The sequence below is a fragment of the Sebastes umbrosus genome, chromosome 1, assembly GCF_015220745.1.
Source record: "Sebastes umbrosus isolate fSebUmb1 chromosome 1, fSebUmb1.pri, whole genome shotgun sequence".
Taxonomy (NCBI): domain Eukaryota; kingdom Metazoa; phylum Chordata; class Actinopteri; order Perciformes; family Sebastidae; genus Sebastes; species Sebastes umbrosus.
Window position 1 is genome coordinate 17,749,502 of NC_051269.1, and position 20,393 is coordinate 17,769,894.

General features: G+C 38.9%; 2 protein-coding genes across 2 annotated transcripts; both read right to left on the reverse strand.

Annotated features, from left to right (window-relative positions):
- Positions 1–1,363: 1,363 nt before the first annotated feature.
- Positions 1,364–12,035, reverse strand: LOC119490388 (protein phosphatase 1 regulatory subunit 12B-like). Its single transcript, XM_037773769.1, has 7 exons — positions 11,689–12,035; positions 6,510–6,526; positions 6,244–6,382; positions 4,115–4,216; positions 3,661–3,705; positions 3,498–3,548; positions 1,364–1,761 (listed from the first exon to the last, which is right to left on the reverse strand). Exons 1-7 carry the CDS (start codon positions 11,788–11,790, stop codon positions 1,675–1,677), a joined length of 543 nt encoding a protein of 180 aa, XP_037629697.1. The 5' UTR covers positions 11,791–12,035; the 3' UTR covers positions 1,364–1,674.
- A 3,372-nt stretch (positions 12,036–15,407) lies between these two features.
- zgc:66479 (uncharacterized protein LOC327541 homolog) lies at positions 15,408–19,702 on the reverse strand. The gene is made up of 4 exons (XM_037784578.1): positions 19,345–19,702; positions 17,786–18,264; positions 17,543–17,690; positions 15,408–17,441 (listed from the first exon to the last, which is right to left on the reverse strand). Exons 1-4 carry the CDS (start codon positions 19,606–19,608, stop codon positions 16,833–16,835), a joined length of 1,500 nt encoding a protein of 499 aa, XP_037640506.1. The 5' UTR covers positions 19,609–19,702; the 3' UTR covers positions 15,408–16,832.
- Positions 19,703–20,393: the final 691 nt, after the last annotated feature.

Consider the following 20,393-nt stretch of genomic DNA (forward strand, 5'->3'; position numbering starts at 1 on the left):
AGTGGACAGAAACAGCCTCACCTCAGCGTTCATTGAGCTGTTGCTTTGGGTCACATAACATGATCTTCATCAGAACTTCTTATTCATGTTGAGTTTAAAGTCAGGGTTCAAAACAGTGGGCTACCTCCGGGTCTGAAAAGTGAAGCCAATGAGGAAGTGCCTTAAACTTGCATTCTTTTTAACAGCCAGCAGGGGGCGACTCCTCTGGTTGCAAAAAGAAGTCTGATTGTACAGAAGTCTATGAGAAAATGAGCCTACTTCTCACTTGATTTATTACCTCAGTAAACATTGTAAACATGAGTTTATGGTCTCAATCTCTAGTTTCAAGTCTTCTTCAATACAGCATGATGTTCATTTAGTAAATGATGGTCCCATTTAGAGTCAAATAGACCATAAAGCAGGGTATGCTTTAGGGCGTGGCTACCTTGTGATTGACAGGCCGTTACCACGTCCGGTTTGGGTGTTTTCCATGTTTTCATCTTACAACTTTAAACCTTTCACAGTGTGTTTTCTGATCATGATTATAATTATAACCTTCTTCATATTCAGCGTTCGGTTGTACTTAGCTCCACCCTCTCGTGTCACTTCTGGTTGCAAATAACCAAGATGGCGACGGCCAAAATGCAGAACTGTAAACTTCAAAACAGCAGTCCACAAACCAATAGGTGACGTCACGGTGACTACGTCCACTTCTTATATACAGTACAGTCTATGGTTCAAAGTTTATTTTTGACCTCGGAAAAAGCACTTGACAAAACAATAAAGATTGTTTTGTCTTTACGTGACTGAAAGCTCCAGAACAGCTACTAAATGGACCTTGAGGTGAGATTGTTTTGTGATTTTCTGTAACTTGATTCATATTTTACATTCAAGCCTGATTTTGCTGTAGTGCTAAAAGCTATGAGGAAATATATATATATATATATATATATATATATATATATATATATATATGTGTGTGTGTGTGTATGTGTGTGTGTGTGTGTATATATTTTACCAAATTTGATTGTTTTGTATTATTTGATTGCAGGTGAAGAGGAAATGCATGTCATTTGTGACATCATTCTTCAAGGTAAAGCTCTTAAATCAGAGATGACGCTCCCACGCTCTTGAGATATGTAGCTCATCCATCATCTGCTGTCCTTGATACCTCCGAGACGATTTTCGAGGTCTGCACATGGAATGGAAAAAAATATTGCAGTTTCCATGGTAATACCTCCGTGGAAATACCTGCAATATTTTGTCCATATATGTACGTATGTCTGTAGGGATATTTTTTATTCATGATTGCAGTTTTATGAATAAAGCATTCACTCTTGGATTTGTTAAATGTAAACACAGAGAAGAAAAACACATGAAGTGGTCGTGTTGGCATTTGTCTTTATGTAGAAATATTTTATGAATATACAAAATTAATTTTAATTTAATGTATTCTCTGTCTGGGAATGTGCTTCTACTTTAGATACAGTACAATAACATGAAGCCTTCACAACTGATGTAAAATGTGTCTTAATCCCTGCAAATGTTGGTTACTCAACAGACAAAGGACTCAAGTTTCCAACATTACTGGAAAACTATATGTACATGCAGTCTGTCTGAGGATAGGATGAATGCAGGTACAGAAATGGCTTCTGGTGTCCGTCGCTCTTCTTCTCATCTTTCCTGCTTCCTGTCTCACTTGGACAGTTTAGTGATGACCCGGATTAAAGCTCCATTCTCGTCCTTCAGTCTCTGGTTCTCCATCTTCAGCTCTGCTTTCACCTGAAGAAAGAGCACGACGAGACAACTGAAGTGGGCGAAGACGTAAAATTTCATGTTGCTCATAGAATCAAAAATTCCATAATAACCTTTCAGCATATTGTAATTCAAGTGTTCTGAGAGAAAACTAGACTTCTGCACCTCCTCATTGCTCTGTTTTCAGGCTTTAAAATATCTAGCCCGTGACGGGAGACTTTGGCCAATCACAGGCCATTTCAGAGAGAGAGCGTTCCTATTGGCTGTTCACTCAATGGAGGCAGCTGTCAATCACTCGCGAACTCCGATCAAACGGTCAAACTAGGCAGAGCTGATCAAATATGAATCAATATTATGTTACGTTAATGCCTATTTCTCAGAACAGTAAAACAGTAAATAGAAATAGGCATTACAGTAACAGAATATTGATTCATATTTGATCAGCGCTGTCTAGTTTGACCGTTTGATAGGAGTTTGCGAGTGATTGACAGCTGCTCAGTGATGGCAGAGTCCAGCTCGGCCCTGATTGGTTGTTTTCCTCCGGTCTGCGAAATCTTGCAGATGCCATTAGGAGCACCGGAGGACACAGAGGCACATGATTTTTTTTTCATATTACCTATCTCATGCACTACTGTCAGGATATAGTCACCGTTTTATAAAAATAGCTTTTTTTAATCATATTTGATCCAATCTGCCTACTCCAGCTTTAAAGTGATACCAATACCAACAGAGTACTTCATTCGATACCCATCATTTGAATGGAATTTATGTGTGTGTTCCACTGGCGAGCTAATCGCCACCACAATGCAAAGTGCTCATACAGCGGTTAGCCTACTGCTGATAATTCGGTCGATACCTTTAAGGTGGCGAATACCGAAGCCCAGCCCTACTGCCCTCTGCGTGTAGTCTATCATTTTCTTCATATTTTGCTGTGTTCGGCATGTTTCTGGGCGTCAGCTTTTGGGCACAGGGTGTGTAGCCCTCACGCATGCGCAACCACGCATCCACGCATCCAAGAGGAGGCTACAAAAACGGCGGACACAGCGCTGAAAAAACACAAACATAGCGAGGCGAAACGGCGAACGGACAAAGCTCGTTCCAAAACGAGAGTGAATCTGTTGTTGGCTTTCACTTTCGCTGCCGTATGTGATGCTGCAGGTGGTACACTGGACTGTGTTCTGGCAACCGCCAGTCATTCAATCATCCTTTAGGATTTTGAGGCCTTGTCCAGAATCATCACACACTGGGAGTCACTGTTCCTGCTGCTGACTAATCCAGAACAAAAAGAGTAATCTGATCTGGCAGTTTATTACAATAAAACAAATACAATCACATATACACACATAATTGTTTACACTTGCATTCAGTGACACACAGACACAGACACAGACACAGGCCAGACTTGCTCATTAAATACTAACAACAACAGCGCTTCTCTGTCGTGAATATCTATTTTCAAACCAGCATCCCATGTTTGTTTAGACCTCTCGTTCACAGATAACAAGAGCTTTTTGTTTGTATCCTCTTGGGCATGACACAGTAGACATCTGTGAGCGTATAGATGAATACTGATGGCTCGCTCGCTGCAGTGTCAAAGTGCTCACACATTCCACAGCCAGCAGAGCATAATGGTGACAAATGATGTCAGCTAAAACCACCGTAGACGGAGCAGCCAACACCGCCGCTCCGAGTCCCACAGACACTTTACACTGTTTGGATGTGATTGTTCATTGTTCCACTCGTGTCAAATAAGCTTGAATTACCTTCAACTGGTCTTCCATATCTGATATCCTCTTTTTTAGACTCCAACTTTCCTATGAAGAAGAACATTAAATCAAAATAAAAAAATGAAATCCAGATAAACACTTTGAAATAAATTACACATGTTCAGAAGTATTAGTATGATGAGTTTTTTAGAGTTCATACCTTTTGTTCTGTCTCAAGCATGTTGGAGCCACAATCTCCTCCCCTCTGCATTAATGAAAGGTTATTACAAAAAGATTATAGTATAAATCCTTGAAACTGTACAATTATGGGTGCTACATTTTCATAACAGTGAGTACAAGTGCTGATGTAAAATATCCAATATACCCACAGTTGCACACAGAAACTATGTTATTATTCCAAAATTCAGACCCGCAATCTGACAGTTATGACATTGCAGCTCCACCTATAACTGCTATATTTCATCTCACATTTCTCCCACATTACACTTCTACCTGATATCATCATGAGGATATATGAGAGACATTTCTGTGTGTACAGACAAGTGAATGATTTAAATCGTGACTTCTCATGAAACTTTTGCTTCCTTCAGTTCCTTCAGTTCTTTCCCACTGGTGGATCTGGATTTGGCACATGAACTGTGTGTGTAGTGTACCTGTGCTCTCTGCAGCTGGTCCAGAATCATGGCCAGTTCCTGTTTACTTGTTTCCAGCCTCGACTTGAGCCTTTGATTGGTGGCCAGTGCCTTTTCATACATCTACAAAATATGCACTTGTTAGTATTTCCAAAGGAGAGTTTGTTTTCACAGCACACAGACTAACAAACATTGGCATCAACAGCGAACTGGGACGGTTTAGTTTTAACTGTTTAGTATGCAACTAATGATTACTTTCATTGTTGAGCATGAGGTTGATATTTGTATCTCAACATTGACTACTATGAAATCTGGTACAGATATCCACGGTGTCCAAATTATGAATCTTAATGACTTTGTTCCCTGACATTTTATCTACTGTGACAAACAGGGAACTCATCCAGTGAAATATCTCATCATCTACTGTAGTCTATCTCAACATCCCTGGCTTTTTCTGTAGCATCATGAGGTCAAACATTTTATTTATCCAATAGGCCTACTTTGTTTTAAGCCAAAACTCAAACCCAAAATTGTTATTCTCATCAGTTTCAGCTGTGCTTTGTGTTTGGCTTTGTCTCGTGCTAATTAGCAAATGTTAGCATGCTAACCGCTAAACTAAGATGTTGAGCAGGGTAAACATGGTATATAATATCTTAAAAAAAGTTGCTCCTCCTTTTTCATTCGTTCTCATGCGAATGTCAAGCAACACATAGCAATTTCCGCTCGTCACATGCAGTCTTTTCAAAATAAATGTCAGTCTTCACAGGAAACAACTCCTTAGGTTAAGACAATAAAGCTACTTAGTTAGGTTTAGGCAACAAAACTACTTATTTAAGTTAGGAAAAGATCGTGGTTTGGCTTAAAATAACACCGGAAGTGACGTTACTTAAGTTACGTGACAAACAAATCAACATTGACTTCTGGCTACTGGCTGGATTGACACAAAGGTTTGTACAGATATCCATCGTTCCCATCAAAAGTTCCCATATGTACAATTTATTAACAACTATTGGATGGATTGCCATGAAGCTCTCAAGACGAATTGTAATCACTCTGGTGATCCCCTGACTTTTTCGGTTCGCCATCATGAGGTCAAACGTTTTATTTGTCCAATAGGCCTACTTTGTTTTAAGACCAAATATCATTCTCATCAGTTTTGGCTGTACTTGCGTTTTGCTTTGTTCGGTGCAAACGTTAGCATGCTAACCGCTAAACTAAGATTTCGAGCAGGTTAAACATGACACCTGCTAAATATCATTATGTTAGCATTATCATTATGAGCATGTTAGCATTTAGCTCAAAGCACCGCTGTGCCCCAGTATTGCTTAGTCTTGTTTTGATTTATAAATCAATCATTCAGTCTATAGAACATCAGAAAATAGTGAAAAATGGCTATCACAGGTACCAAGATTACAAGATAACGCCTTCAAATAGATTGATTTGGCCGACCAACAGTCATAAATCCAAAGATTTCTTTCTTTTTTTCTTTTCCCCTCATATAAAACTACTGCTTTTGGATTTACATATAATGACTATAATATGGTATGTTCTTTGTCTTAATCATTTATATTGTTTGATGAAATGAGTTTTTATCTTAAGTATATATATGAATTAATTGAGTCAATAAATACAAGGTTTAAAAATGAAAAGAAAACCCAAAGATATTGAATTTACAATGATATCAAACAGAGAAAATGTATCCAAACATTTTATTTATCAAGAATTTTTACTAAATAAATGACTTTAAGAGATTATCACATATCAAAATTGATGCCAGTTTATTTTCTGTGGACCAACTGATTAATGGACGAGTCATTTCTGCTCTAATGTTTATGTAACATTTTCGTTTTGAGGTCTCTGTGTTGGCGATGCAACATCCTTTAGAGGCAGGACATTTGTGTGTCTAATTCTCATTGGGTAATGGCCAAAGGCCCAGTCATCTTGTGGTCTAAATATAGGAAGTCTTTTATTTCAGTTCTGTAAGGCACCATGATGAAGGCCCTGTGCTGAAAATCATTAGCTGAACTAAATGCAGACTCTTTAAAGTGAGTTCATTAATTATCAAGTGATCACATTTAGTTATTTTGTTAGTTGAGCACCAAAACAACAGTCACTAGAAATATTACTAACAATCAAAAAGCATCACCTACCTTTTTATAGTCATTGTTTGTTGACTCTTCTTCTGCCCTTTTCCTCGCAGACAGCCGGTTCTCCCGCCGTAAGAAGTAAGACTCGGCGTGGTTGGTTGATGCGTCATTGGAGACGTCAGAGGATCCAGACGAGCTCAATCTGAAGACACAGTCAACACTGAGGTTACTGTCAGTTTAATATCACTGAGACACTGATTGATTCTTGTTTTTTTTTCAGTCATTCTTGTCTTTTGTGTGTATTAATGGTGTGAATTAGATTTGCTTACCTAGACAGTCTCTCGTGCTGAAAGACAGGAGAAATGTTTTAGAACTAAAACCACGCCAATGTTTTCTTTTGTAAGGACATTCCTGATTATCTTACCCAAGGTTTCAGCTGTACTTAGTCCCAACTTCAACCTTACATTGGCATAAACAAGCCGTTCAGCCCCACCATGACCGGTCCTCTATTTCAGTAGATGCTCATTACTGCACAAATAATGACACCACACAGCTTGACTTCATCATTTGCTTGACAGGCTGTTTGGCCGCGATGTGAGATTTATGAAGTAATCGAAACCACAAACAAGGTTGTATTTTGTACCATGTTGACCATTTCCTCTGCATAATATTGTAAACACAGAGAACATATTTCATTACTTGTATGATGTCAGCAAGTACATTCATTATCAATACATCTGGAAAGCAAAGCTCAGTGATTCTTTGAAGCGACCTGATTACCAGGAATTCGTCATGAAAGACTTTTTTTTTCCAGTTTTCCAAGAAAGGGTTTATGGCAGTCTGAAATACCGAGTCAAGTTAAAGGAGGAGAGAGGAAGTGATCCCTGAAATAAACTGACAAGCGGAGATAACTAAACACATCCAAAAAAGGTAATATGTCTGGCAGGGGCTTTCACAATGTGTTCATTATTGCCTGCAGCTGACGTTGGAAGGGTTACTCTGCGGTTTCCTTGGTGAGAGGTTTTCACATAGAAGAACAGAAAAACAGCTAAACAATAAAAACTCACACTCCCTTACAAGATGAGAAATGTAGCCTAATGACTATGAGGGGCAACGATTAGATTCTTACATCACCAGTAAGAGTAATATGAACTCTAATGGAAAAATGCAGATCAGAATCAGCTTTATTGGCCAGGTATACATTACACATACTAGGAATTTGACTTGGTTATTTATACAGATAGATGACAAATTATAGGAACATTAAGTGTTTTAGTAAGGTGTTGAGCCACCATGAGCTGCCAGAACAGCTTAAATGCACTTTAGCATCGATTGAACACTATTCTTCCAAACTATATTCCCTTATTTAGTGCTTGTGATGATGATGGGCTACCTAATCCATCGGTCCAAAATCTCCCATAGGTGTTCAATTTGGTTTTCATCTGGTGACTGCAAAGGCCATATACACCGATCAGCCATAACATTAGGACAACATGGGCACCCTGACCAGTCTGCAGCTACCCAGCCCCATACGCAACAAACTGCGATGCACTGTGTGTTCTGACACCTTTCTATCAGAACAGGCATGAACTTTTTCAGTAATTTGAGCTACAGTAGCTCTTCTATTGGCTCGGACAACACGGGTCAGCCTTCGCTCCCCACGTGCATCAATGAGCCTCGGGTCTGACCTTGTCGCCGGTTCACCGGTTTTCCTGACCACTGCAGACCGGGAATATCCCACAAGAGCTGCCGTTTTGGAGATGCTCTGACCCAGTCGTCTAGCCATCACAATTTGGCCCTTGTCAAACTCGCTCACATCCTTACGCTTGCCCATTTTTTCTGCTTCCAACACACAGTTCAAAGTTCAAAATGTTCACTTGCTCTCTAATATATCCCCCCCACTGCCAGGTGCCATTGTAACGAGATAATCAATGTTATTCACTTCACCTATCAGTGGTCTTAATGTTATGGCTGATCGGTGTTTATGATTACATACATTATGTATGGCACCATGGGGTCTTTTTATAAAAAGAATGAAAAGCATCTTCATTTGTTTTCTTTCTTCAATCAATTATTCAGATTTTTGAAAAATATTTTTTTCCTTTAAAGAGGTTCTATTATGCTTATTTTCAGGTGCTTGGGTTTCTACTAGAACATGGTTACATGCTTTAGGCTAATGTTGAAAAAACGCTTTACTTTTCTCATACCGGCTTTGCTGCAGCTCCTCTTTACACCCTCTGTCTGAAATGCTCCTGCCTCCCCCAATAAAAACCCAGTCTGCTCTCTCTGATTGGTCAGCTGGCCCACTGTTGTGATTGGTCAACCGAACCAAACTCTTCAGATTCTGCTCCAGCTCCGCTTTAACTAGCTTTGTATGAGGGCGTGCCAAACTAGCTGCTAGGTAGGTATTATGCGAATGTGTTACTTGGTGACATCACCACGTTACGGAAGAAAAGGCGGGTCTTCAAGCGAGGCGTTTCAGGCAGTTCAGGAGCAGTGTTTCTGTGAAGGAGAGTAACTCCCGTTGGCGTGGACTTTTGGGCTTTGTAACTTTGCAGACCTTTTGGGGGCTTTCATCCAGGAGACTGCTCTTTGTGTCCAATATGAAACCAACAGCGTGTTGTTTGTCTTTATGTACACAACGTTAAGTTTCACTTTCACTTTACAAAGGTAGTCATTTTAAGCCATACCTTGATGTTTTTTCCTAAACCTAACCTAATGACTTTCACACCAGCTCAGCTGTATGTCTTGTTTAGTACTAATTAGCATCAGCATGTTAGCATTGTCATTGTGAGCATGTTGGCATGCTTATGTAGTAAGTAAAGCCTCACAGAGCTGCTACTGTAGCATTACTCTAGACTCTTGTTTCTAAAGCACTATTCAACAACAAGACAATTGCAAAGTGCTTTACATAAAAGATAAAATGACATTAACATATAAAACAGTGGAGAGAAATCACAGTGCTGCCATAATCCTCTCTGAACCTGCTGAGCCCACACTATCCCTCTTTAAATACTCTTTCATCATATTAATCATACGCAAATCTAATATTACTCGCTCTTTTAGTCTTGATTACATTCACTAGTGCTAACAATGAATATGTATTAACTTAGAAGAGGTAATTTTGCGTGTAGCAACTACATCACCATATATTGATGCACTGAATTATTATTGCTGCAGACATAACTTCTAAGATAGTACATGCAGTTCCATTTTGCTTTGAACTCTATTGTTTTAGACATAGAGACTTATTGCGACAGTCACATAAACTAAAGCAAAAAGCAGGCTGGTGACCACCGCTTCAACAGCTACTAAATCATGGAGATGGCAAGTGGATTCCTATAAAGAAGAAACAGGGCTTGAAGTTGCAGACACCATGTGTAAACACAGTGATCTGCCTCTGCTCAGACATTTACAAGATCTCTGGATCTTCCCCAGACTCTGATGTCAGCTCCTTTAAGACTCTCTCTGGACACTTGGATGTGCTCGGTAAACGGCCATTAATGATATACAGTATGCCGACTGGGAAGAAGCTCTGGTTTAGATTAAGCGGCAGCACGTATAAACAGATGCTGATGGAAACATACTGTAGGCTTTTGTGTCCCATGCTCTATATGTGAGCGACTCTGTCACTGAGCCATCCTCCGGCCTCTCTACATCCCGTGAGGAACTTCTTGCCTGCTGACCAGCTATTCCCTAGTGGAAAATGTGAGCTTCCCGTCGGACTAGCACAGAGATAAACATCCATAAATACTGCGTCTGAGTTCCCACCAGCCAGTCCTTAGCGCTCTCTCCCTCCTCCTCTCTGTTCCCCGTCATCCTGTCTTTCACCCCCTGCTCTCTTTCTCTCTCTCTCTTCCTGTATCCCTCTCTCTGTGTCTCTCCATTAATCTTTCCCAAGTGGATTCTACAGATAAGACTAACTGCTGGTTCCTACTTTTCTTTGGTTTCACTTACAAGTTTTGTTCCTCCATGCTCACGTCAATATGCAATGTTGTTTCACATGTTATGTGAGTTATTATGAGCCGTTAGAAGCATGTCAAAGTGTTATAAGAGATAAATCTTTATTATGGCATGGCTTAGAGGTCCAAGATGCGTACCATGTAGGCTAACTACAACGTTCCTGGTACACTAATAAGGATAAAGGCAATTCCTTAAAAAGTAATAAAAAAAACAAACAACTGTTTCATAATCTAACCCATTAACATGTATGTAGAGTTTAAAATTGTAGAAAGGTGTGTCATTCAAGCATGTATAGTGCATTATTTGATAAATTATACGCTGATAAAATTGTCACATAGAAACAACACCATCTGTAATCATTTGTTTTTCAATTAAAGTATCAAAATAAATGCATACAATATAGGTCTGTCAAAGCAAATTCGTTTTAACACCACAAAATGTCTTTAACGCATTAACGCAACTTGTTTAAGGTTGTAGCGGGCTCAGTTTTAAAGCTAGAGTGAAGATCATATGGATCATAGTGGCATCATATGAAACCAAAAAAAACAGGAAATCCATCGGTACCAACCATGTCATACTAGCTTGTCGAGAAGGAGGCTAAAAAACTGGCATGGCCATTTTCAAAGGGGTCCCTTGACCTCTGATCTCAAGATATGTGAATGTAAATGGGTTCTGTGGGTACCCACGAGTCTCCCCTTTACAGACATGCCCACTTTATGATAATCACATGCAGTTTGGGGCAAGTCATAGTCAAGTCAGCACACTGACACACTGACAGCTGTTGTTGCCTGTTGGGCTGCAGTTTGCCATGTTATGATTTGATCATATTTTTTATGCTAAATGCAGTACCTGTGAGGGTTTCTGGACAATATTTGTCATTGTTTTGGGTTGTTAATTGATTTCCAAGAATGAAATATATACATATATTTGCATAAAGCAGCATATTTGCCCACTCCCATGTTGATAAGAGTATTAAATACTTGACAAATCTCCCTTTAAGGTACATTTGGATAGATACAAAATGTGTGATTAATTTGTAATTAATTTGTAATTAATTTGCGATTAATTGCGATTAACTATGGATAATCATGCCATTAACCACGATTACATATTTTAATCGATTGGCAGCCCGAATGAAATATCATAACTTTACACGCAGGGATACTCTCGGGAAATTCTGCTTTCTCTGTCTTTCTCTCTCTCTTGATTGCAGCATATTAATGTATAAAGGAAAATATTGCAACAGTGATAGTGCCATAGACAGTTTAAAGTGGATTAAAGGACCTCTTTAGTTGCATTCCAACAGCTGCCATGTGTAAACAGATGCAATAAGAGATCATTTATGGCTCCACATAGTTTTCCATTTAACAAATAGGCTACTGAGATTCTATGCCAAAGTATACAAACACACAGGAATACCTCTGTGGCTTGTTAGAGACATGTGTTTGACAATATCTGAGCTTTAATGTTAGTGTTTTGCATTATGTCAGCCGTGGCATTTCCTCTAACTAAACAGACACTGAAGAGATTAAAGACAATCCTTACCCTCAGGCTCTTGGTGGTGGCAGCGGATGAAGTTGGAGAGGAGTCAGAGAGCGACTTTCTGATGCGTGGCTGATCTTTGTTGTGAGAAAGTAGAGATGACATCGCTCCCGAGCTGCTGGCCCCCGCATGCAGCTGTAATGTGGTCCAAAAGTCTTTCCAAAAAGTTTTTTCTTTTAAAATTCTTCTTAAACAAACAAAAATCAGAAAAGAGGATGTTGAGGGATCTACTTATAATCAAATTCTGCTGCTGTTTCCTTAGTTAAAGTGAGCAAGTGTGATCTTCATGTGATAGTGAGACATTGAGTATCTGATGAGCATGAAAGGACTGCACAAATGTCAGAGCTGCGGAGGAAGTGGTGGGACTGGGGGAGTAGGCGGGCTGTAGTGTGTGTGTGTGTGTGTGTGTGTGTGTCTGTGTGCGTGTGTGTGTGTGTGTGTGTGTGTGTCTTTGTGTGTGTGTGTGAACATAAGGATCTGAAAGCAGTATTGTTCACAAGGGCTCTCAAGGGACTCGGGGTCATTCAGCCAAAAATGGAAAAAGCAAAACATCATTAGCTTTGGTAGGTTCTGTAGATGTAAATGTCAACATTGTTTACATAATGTGTGTATTTAATGTTCATCTAAGTATTTTTTTTTGGTACTGTATGTAATGCACAGCGAAGTGAACTTTTCATTTTAAGTGTACTTCCCTTTGCATTAAAAACAAGTGTGATTTATTATACTTTTTTGTACAAAAGAGGAAACAACCAGTTTTGGAGGAAGTGCTCAAATCTTTAAGTAAAAACAGAACTACAGCAAAACAAAAGTAAAAGTCTTTGAAGTTGCTGTTGGTTACTTTGAACAAATATGAAAAAAATGTATTTTTATAAAACTGTCACTGTATCCTGACAGTGAAACAGATAATCTGTGAAAAAAAATCATGTTCCTCTGTGTCCTCCTAGTGGTCCTAATGGCATTTTCAAGATTTCAACGCACCCGAAGGAAAACAACCAATCAGAGCCGAGTTGTCTGTAAAGCAGTTGTCAATCACTTCTCATGAAACTCGTGAACTCCGATCAAACGGTCAAACTAGGCAGCGCTAATCAAATATGAATCAATAATCTGTTACTGTAATGCTTATTTCTCAACCTCAAATGTTTTCAAAAACATCTTGTAGTGTACTGTTTAGCTGTAAAATGAGAAAGTCGAAGCCAAAGCACCGCCCACTAGCTGGAGTGAACTTTTCTCATTTTACAGCTTTCATATTTTCTCAAACTTACAAAATACAGCTTTAATTAAAAAGGGTTGGTTGCTTAAGTACAAGTAGAACAGTATAACATCAAAATGTCCTTAAAGTATCAAAAGTAAAAGTACTCATTATGCATAATGGCCCATTGGCCCAGAATCATGTATATTATATTATTGGATTATAAATTATGATGCATTGTGTGTACATCACTTTAATGTTGCAGCTGGTAAAGTTGGAGTTAATTTCAAATACTTTATATACTGCTTACAGTATAATGCATCATAATTTATGAATTGATTGTATTTTGTATTAATAATCTGAATCTGCAAAGTAACTAGTGCAACTAATGTTGTCAAATAAATGTAGTGAAATAGTACAATATTTCTGAATTTTCTTAATTGTAGTGGAGTAGAAGTATAAAGTAGCATATCAGGGAAATATTCAAGTAAAGTACCTCAAAAATGTACTTAAGCACAGTACTTTCATTCCAGCACTGGAAACAACTGTTAAAAATGACAACTCCTCAATTAAAAAAAGAAGAAGTAGAAAGTACATCTGAAAGCAGAAGTAAAATTTAAAATACATGCAGTAGATGGAAAAATGCACATGGGTTTGTGTTAGAGTGAGATAAGAGTATATAAAAAACAACAGGTTGGTCGGACACACAAATATACTGTGCTAAGGGTAAGATGTGTTGTTTTAATTTAATCAAGCTGGAGGCTGCATGTGTTGACAGTTAAGACGCGTTTACATACCTTTCTGAGTATGTTCCGTGACACAATCATTATGTCAGCACAGGTCATTTGTTTGCAATTTATTCTCCTAAAAAGGGAATCTCAAAGTGGAAGTGAAACGTTCAACCCAAGCTGGTTTACTAAATGGATTTCCACTCTAATGAACCATTTTAAAACAAACATGACAAATGTCAGAATTTAAGAGAAAAAAAGAGGATCTGTGTCATCTTTCATGCAGCTTTCGTGACCAGAGTGCCGCCATGTTGCAGTACAACGGTGGAGACATGGGAGTCAGCGTCAGATTATGAAATGGACTCTTTTGTCCTTGGTTTTAACATTATAAAACTCATCTTTACATCCAGGAACAATATAACAGTGTTCCCTCTTTTGTTTTCTTCTGTCCTGTGTCTCCTCAGTCTCCGTATTTCATGGTCTCTACTGTTGTATCTGTGTAATGTCACAGTACTGCAACATTGCGGCGCTCTTGTCACAAAAAGATGAAACAGATCTTCTTTTTACTCCTAAATGCTGATATTTGTCATGTTTGTTATATAATAGTTCATTAGAGTGGAAATCCCTTTAGTAAACCAGCTTAACTTGGTTGCACATATCATTTCCACTTTAAAGTGTGCACTATCTCTGTCTTACTCACGTAGTAAATACTTATGGAATGGGACAAATATATTTCATAGCAAACACACTGAAACGTTTCACTCAAAATATTCAATAAGGGTTAAAAAATTTGTTGAAAAGCACATGCATCATTTTATCTGTGTTTGCTTCTAATTAAAGCTTCAGTAGGCAACCCTTTTTTGGCATCATTGGGCAAAAATTCCATAATAACCTTTCGGCATATTGTAATTCAAGTGTTCTGAGAGAAAACTAAACTCCTGCACCTCCTCAAGGCTTTAAAAAATCTAGCCTGTGACGGGAGACTTTGGCCAATCACAAGTCATTTCAGAGAGAGAGCATTTCCTATTGGCTGTGCTCCGGCTGGTGGGCGGTGCTTGGTATTTCCTCAACAGATCTCAACATGGCTGCCGGATCACAAACCTTCTCATTTTACAGCAGTACACTACAAGTTGTTATGGACATTTGAGGGGAGAAATAGGCATTACAGTAACAGAATATTGATTCATATTTGATCTGTGCTGCCTAGTTTGACCATTTAATTGGAGTTTGCGAGTGATTGACAGCTGCTCAGAGACGGCAGGCTCAAGCTTGGCTCTGATTGGTTGTTCTCCTCTGGTCTGTGAAATCTTGCAGATGCCATTAGGAGCACTGGAGGACACGGAGGCACATGATTTTTTTTCAGATTACCTGTCTCATGCACTACTGTCAGGATATAGTTTTAAAAATCATATTTGCTCGAATCTCGCCTTCAGCTTTAATTCCGGGCAGAGTCAGAGTTGGCTGTCAGAGCAAGCCTTGCCCTGCACCTGCTGTAATATAATCACAGCATTAAGTAAGACAAATAATTTCACAAATTTCTATTCTTACAGTGACTCTGATGAGTGCATGTGGTACTCCACTGGCAATCGCTCCACAGTATATTTTGGATAGAGGGATTTTTTTATTATTATTCCTGCTAAACAAACATGATTCTTGTTTTTTTCCCCATATTTTTCTACACATGTACGATATACCTGGCTTCTTTCCTCTCGGCCATCATGCACCTCTTTTGTTGTTTTATCCTGAGAAATTGATGTATTTACTACAAATTAATAATACAAAAAAATCACCATTAACAAGTTATCTGTACTCTGGGCAGTTGCCACACTTGAGTGTTTATTCACATTGTCTTTAAAATGCAACCTCATGGCAACCCAAGAGTCAGTCATTTCAAATACGACATGGGGTTGCTGCTGCTTCTCAATCAGTGTCAGTTTAGACAGGAAGTCACTGAAGGGTAACAAGTCTACAAAGCATGACAAGACTAAAATATGAAGCCAGATGTAGCTAGTTGTACAGTAAGTAGAATTTCCCTTTTTTAGTAATCTTACAACCAAGATAAAAATCATGCATATCACCTCCAAAAAAAAAAAATTTTTTTTCGGTTCCTCTTTCACAGTTGTTGATTACACTTCATCACTATGGTGGTTACAGTATCAGGCACCACCTGCTGGTAAAAAATAGGACTTTAACCTTTCCACAAAAGGGGTTCATGACACTAGAACAGTATGTACCAATGTACAGCATGTGCGCTTGTCCCATAAATAACTTCACAGAGAGAGAGAGAGAGAGAGAGAGAGAGAGAGTGTTAAATTACAAGCAATAAGTACAGTCACATTCATGTTCTCTTTCATATTGCAAAAAACAATTGACATTTTGTATTCTCATACTCTTGAGATAAACTTGTCATGTGTGAATGAATGGATTTTTTTATTTAAATATGCTTTGTGTCGCATGCCAATTCTACAACAGAGTGATAGTAAGTTTCAGATTCAGATTCAGATTCAGATGCAGACAACTTTATTGATCCCGAGAAGGGCAATTCAATTCACAGCTTACCCCACAAACACACACAGACGACATCCAGACAAACATCCAAAATGTTATGTCAATCACAGATCAGTAAAACTGACAAACAGAGGTCGGTGAAGGACAGCAGATAAGTTCATAAAATATACTATCAGATTCTATAACTGAATCTGATAGTAAGTGTGTTGAAATTAATTTACATAAATCATGTAATTTCCATCAACACTTCACTCCCAGTAACCTGCTGCTTTCACAGGTATTGTAGGTACTTTATGTGACTTTCATTTTTTCTTTCAATTCTTCCCATGTTTCATGGTGATCAGTGATCACATATCAATACTTGTCGTCAAGACTTAAATTTACAAAATTTAAGTAATTTTTAACAAGACCATTTGTGTGTTGGAAAGAAGTAAAAACCCTAAACATATTACTGAAGTTAGACTACATAGGTATTTATCAAAGTTCAACAAAATTCTTTGTTTTCAGTAACGGACGCTTGACACAATCTATATGTCAGATAACCACCACCATCAAGTAGAATAAAACAAACACTGCAAATCATTTGCAAGAAAGTGTGCTGTTTGTAAAAATGGTTCCCATTCATCTCAATAAGACTTAAAAATCATGAACTAATAATTTACTGGAGCATTTCAAGTACAACTATCAGTCCTCCTCACTTTCGTCCATGTAGACCTCGCTATTTAATTCAGCTGACTCTTCCTCTCCAGCCTCCCAGCTTTCCGCAACTTTTTTGAATGCCTCCTCTTCTTCTTGGACTCATCCAAAACATGACCGTCTACAGTCTCTTCTGCGACCTCCACTTCTGCAGCAACGTCCTGCTCCTCACTCTGTTCTGTTATTTCCTTGTCTTCTAGCTCTTCTGGTGTAGTCTCGTCTTCCTCTTCTGTAATTTCCTCATCTTCTTGCTCTTCTGTTGTAGTCTCTTCTTCCTTCTCAGTCATTTTGTCGTCTTCTAGCTCTTCTGGTGTAGTCTCGTCTTCCTCTTCTGCAATTTCCTCGTCTTCTTGCTCTTCTGGTGTAGTCTCTTCTTCTTCTTCTGTAATTTCCTCGTCCTCTTGCTCCTCTATAACGCCTCCCTCTGCTTCCTGCTCCAGTGACTGTTCTTCCTGCATTTCCTCCTCTGCTTCCTCTTCTGCCTCATCTTCAGCATCCTGCTGCTCATCCTTTTCCTCAGCATCTTCTAGCTTCTCCTGCACCTCAGTGGCATTCAGTGTCGTAGTGGAGATGAACTCTTCTGCAGCTGAACCCTCCTCATCTGAATTAAGCTTCATTGAAGGAGCATTCGCCAACTGAGAAACAGATATGTTATTCAACAGTTGCAACCTGAAAAACAACGTACATCGTCACAGAATGCTACAAAACAGTCTTAGTAAAAGTAGCAGGGTTTTACCCGGGTGTGAAGAGTCTGCAGCTGAGCCATGACGCTGCTGCGGAGAGTCTGTGAAGTGAAAAACTGCTCATCCAGAGTCGTCTGCACCGAACTGAGCATCTCCTCTAACGCCTGGGCACGCATGGCCTGCTTATCCTCGACGAGCTGCCTGAAAAAACACACATGTAACAGAAATTAACACTTCTTTGGAAAGTCAGCAAATTCAAACATTGTTCAAACTCTGTAAAATCAAACTGAGCTCACTTTACTACAGCCATCTCCTGGTTGTTTGCATGAAGTGCAACATTATAAAGGTACATTGACTCTTTCAGCTCCTTCAGGTCTGACGCTTGCCCCTCTAACCGTGCATCAAGAGCCTCCACCGATGCAACCTTCTCATCAACTCTGGAGCATGCGCTGGCCACAGCATTGGACAGCCTAGCCACAGTTTCAGCCAGTGCAAAGCCGGAGCTCAAACCGGCCACCACGCTCTCCTTCACGGCCTCAAACTCCTCACTCTGGTTCTTAAACATGGCCTGGAGAGTTGTGACGGACAGGGCGACCTGCTTTATCTCAGTCAGTCGGGTGTCCATCTCATCGTGGAGGGCCCAAAGCTGCTCGTAGTGGCCGGAGTTCTTCAGCTTTTCCGACGTTGCCAGGGCAACCTCAGCCTTCTCCTGAGCCTGTTTCTGGGCCTCCTCCAGGGCAAAGATCCTGTCCTCCACACCAAAACCTCCATCAGTCTAGAAAGGGAGAGAAAAGATTTAGCCATGTGGTTTGACTTCATTTCAACATTTGAAATCTGTTCTTGTCATTTATTTATGTCAGACTGAGATGTCATATTGCTGAAGCAAGAAGGGTTGTGCAATATGACAATATATAGCCTTCCATGAGACAATATAAACTTGTCAGGTATTGTCTAGGCTACGTGTCGTTTATACTGTGGTAGCTATTTCAATATCTCTGGGTGTATTAGGCCTTGTGACAAATCACTGAGCAGGACTCCTCTATAGCAATGTTGGATGTTTAGAGGATTTTTGCATCAATGTGATGAGGTATCTTGATTTGTCAGGTATTTCATTACTGAATTAACCAAACAGACATTTCAAACTGTTTCTTAATTGATTTTCCAGAGAGTTTACATTCATATATCATAGATACAGTGAGAGAGCAACTATAGTAGCAATCACTGCTGATAATGAAGAAATAATAATAATAAATAATAATACATTTTATTGATATAGCGCTTTTCTGGATGCTCAAAGACACAGATAAAATGATCATAAAACAAGGACATCATAAAAATATAAAACACACAATATTAATTACACATAAAAAGCAGTTCTAAAAAGGTGAGTATAATATATAAATTATATATATAGATATATATATATATAAATATATCTAGCATTATTATTAATAATGGGTATGTGAATGTCAGTGAAGCATGGACCATGCAGCTGTCCAGCTGCAGGCCTTATGGGCTAAGAACACGTGGTGTGTCATGATCAGTGTCAAGCTCGCCATCTTTAAATGTCTTAACTTTCAAAATAAAATCACTGACTAGCATTTCTATTAATATTATCTTCTAAATGGCACAAACGACGAGTGACTGAAAAAAGTTTTATCATACAGAGTGTTTATTTGTGTTTATTTGTTCATTGGATCTTACTTACTAATTTTTGCAAAAACTACAAATGTAATTAATTATTTTGAAGGCAATATCACCAAGTATCTGGTATCTCATGTTCTCTTCCGGTATCTTAACATAATGGCTGTCATGGTGATTGATTGATAGCCCTCCTCCTTAGTTATTAACTCACCTGTTCCTCCTTCATGTCAGTCACCTGCTGCAGGCTTGTGATTCTCTTCTGCATTGTTGTGAAAGACTCTGACAGTTGGTCGAGACTCTGCTGTTGTTGTACACAAAACCAGCCCATTGTGGAGGCCCCGACTGTGAAGATAATAATGAGCAACAAGGCTGGAGAGTTGTATGAGTTTATCCTTCTTTTGGTCTGTGACACAGATGACTCCAACAAGATGGAGGTGTCTTCTTCTTGAGGCTTCTTGGACTTGCGCTTGGCCATGGCAGCAGCAGGAGGAGAAGAGGAGGAATAAAGGAGGACTAGTGGAGCTGTGTGTGTCTGCAGTGTGAAATGGCTTCAGCAAAGCGTGGCTTCTCTGGTATCACGTTGTCTATTCTGCTAGACCCTTTGACCTAGTCATTCATTGGACCCCCATGATATTCATAGCAACTGTTCGTGTGGGGGGCGTGATAGCATGTGTTATGTAACTGCAGTTGGTGGAAGAAGAGCTCAGATCCACCTCTAAAGTACAGTGTCAGAATACTCTATTGGATGTAAAGGTCTTGCATTAATAACTTTTATCAAGTAAAAGTGCAGCAGCATTAGCAGAAAAAATCCTGTCAGAGTGTTAAAATGTGTAAACAGCATTTTAATTTTGAAGTTGGTCCTGGTGTGTTCATATTATTCAAATTAACTTTTTTCACTACCTGCCATAGTGGCAGACAAGTATTTTTTTTTGTCTGCAACTCAGAAATTTTATCTGCCACTTTTGAAATCTCACATTTTAGATCTTATGCCATTTAATGTTCGATATATTTTACACAAAAAAACATTATATACATGGTAAATTACAGTGTTTGAATTACACTGTGGAGGGAGGGTACTGTACTGTACTTTATTGCCATCTATAGTGGTTATTTGCATAAAAACACACAATTCAAATGATTTTGAATATTTAAATATTTGCTTTGATTAAAAACAAATCTTGGCAAGCTGTTTAGAGCTAGTGTTATGAAGTTAAACAGGTCATAATTCCCTCTCTAACATCTATTTTATATTGATGTGAA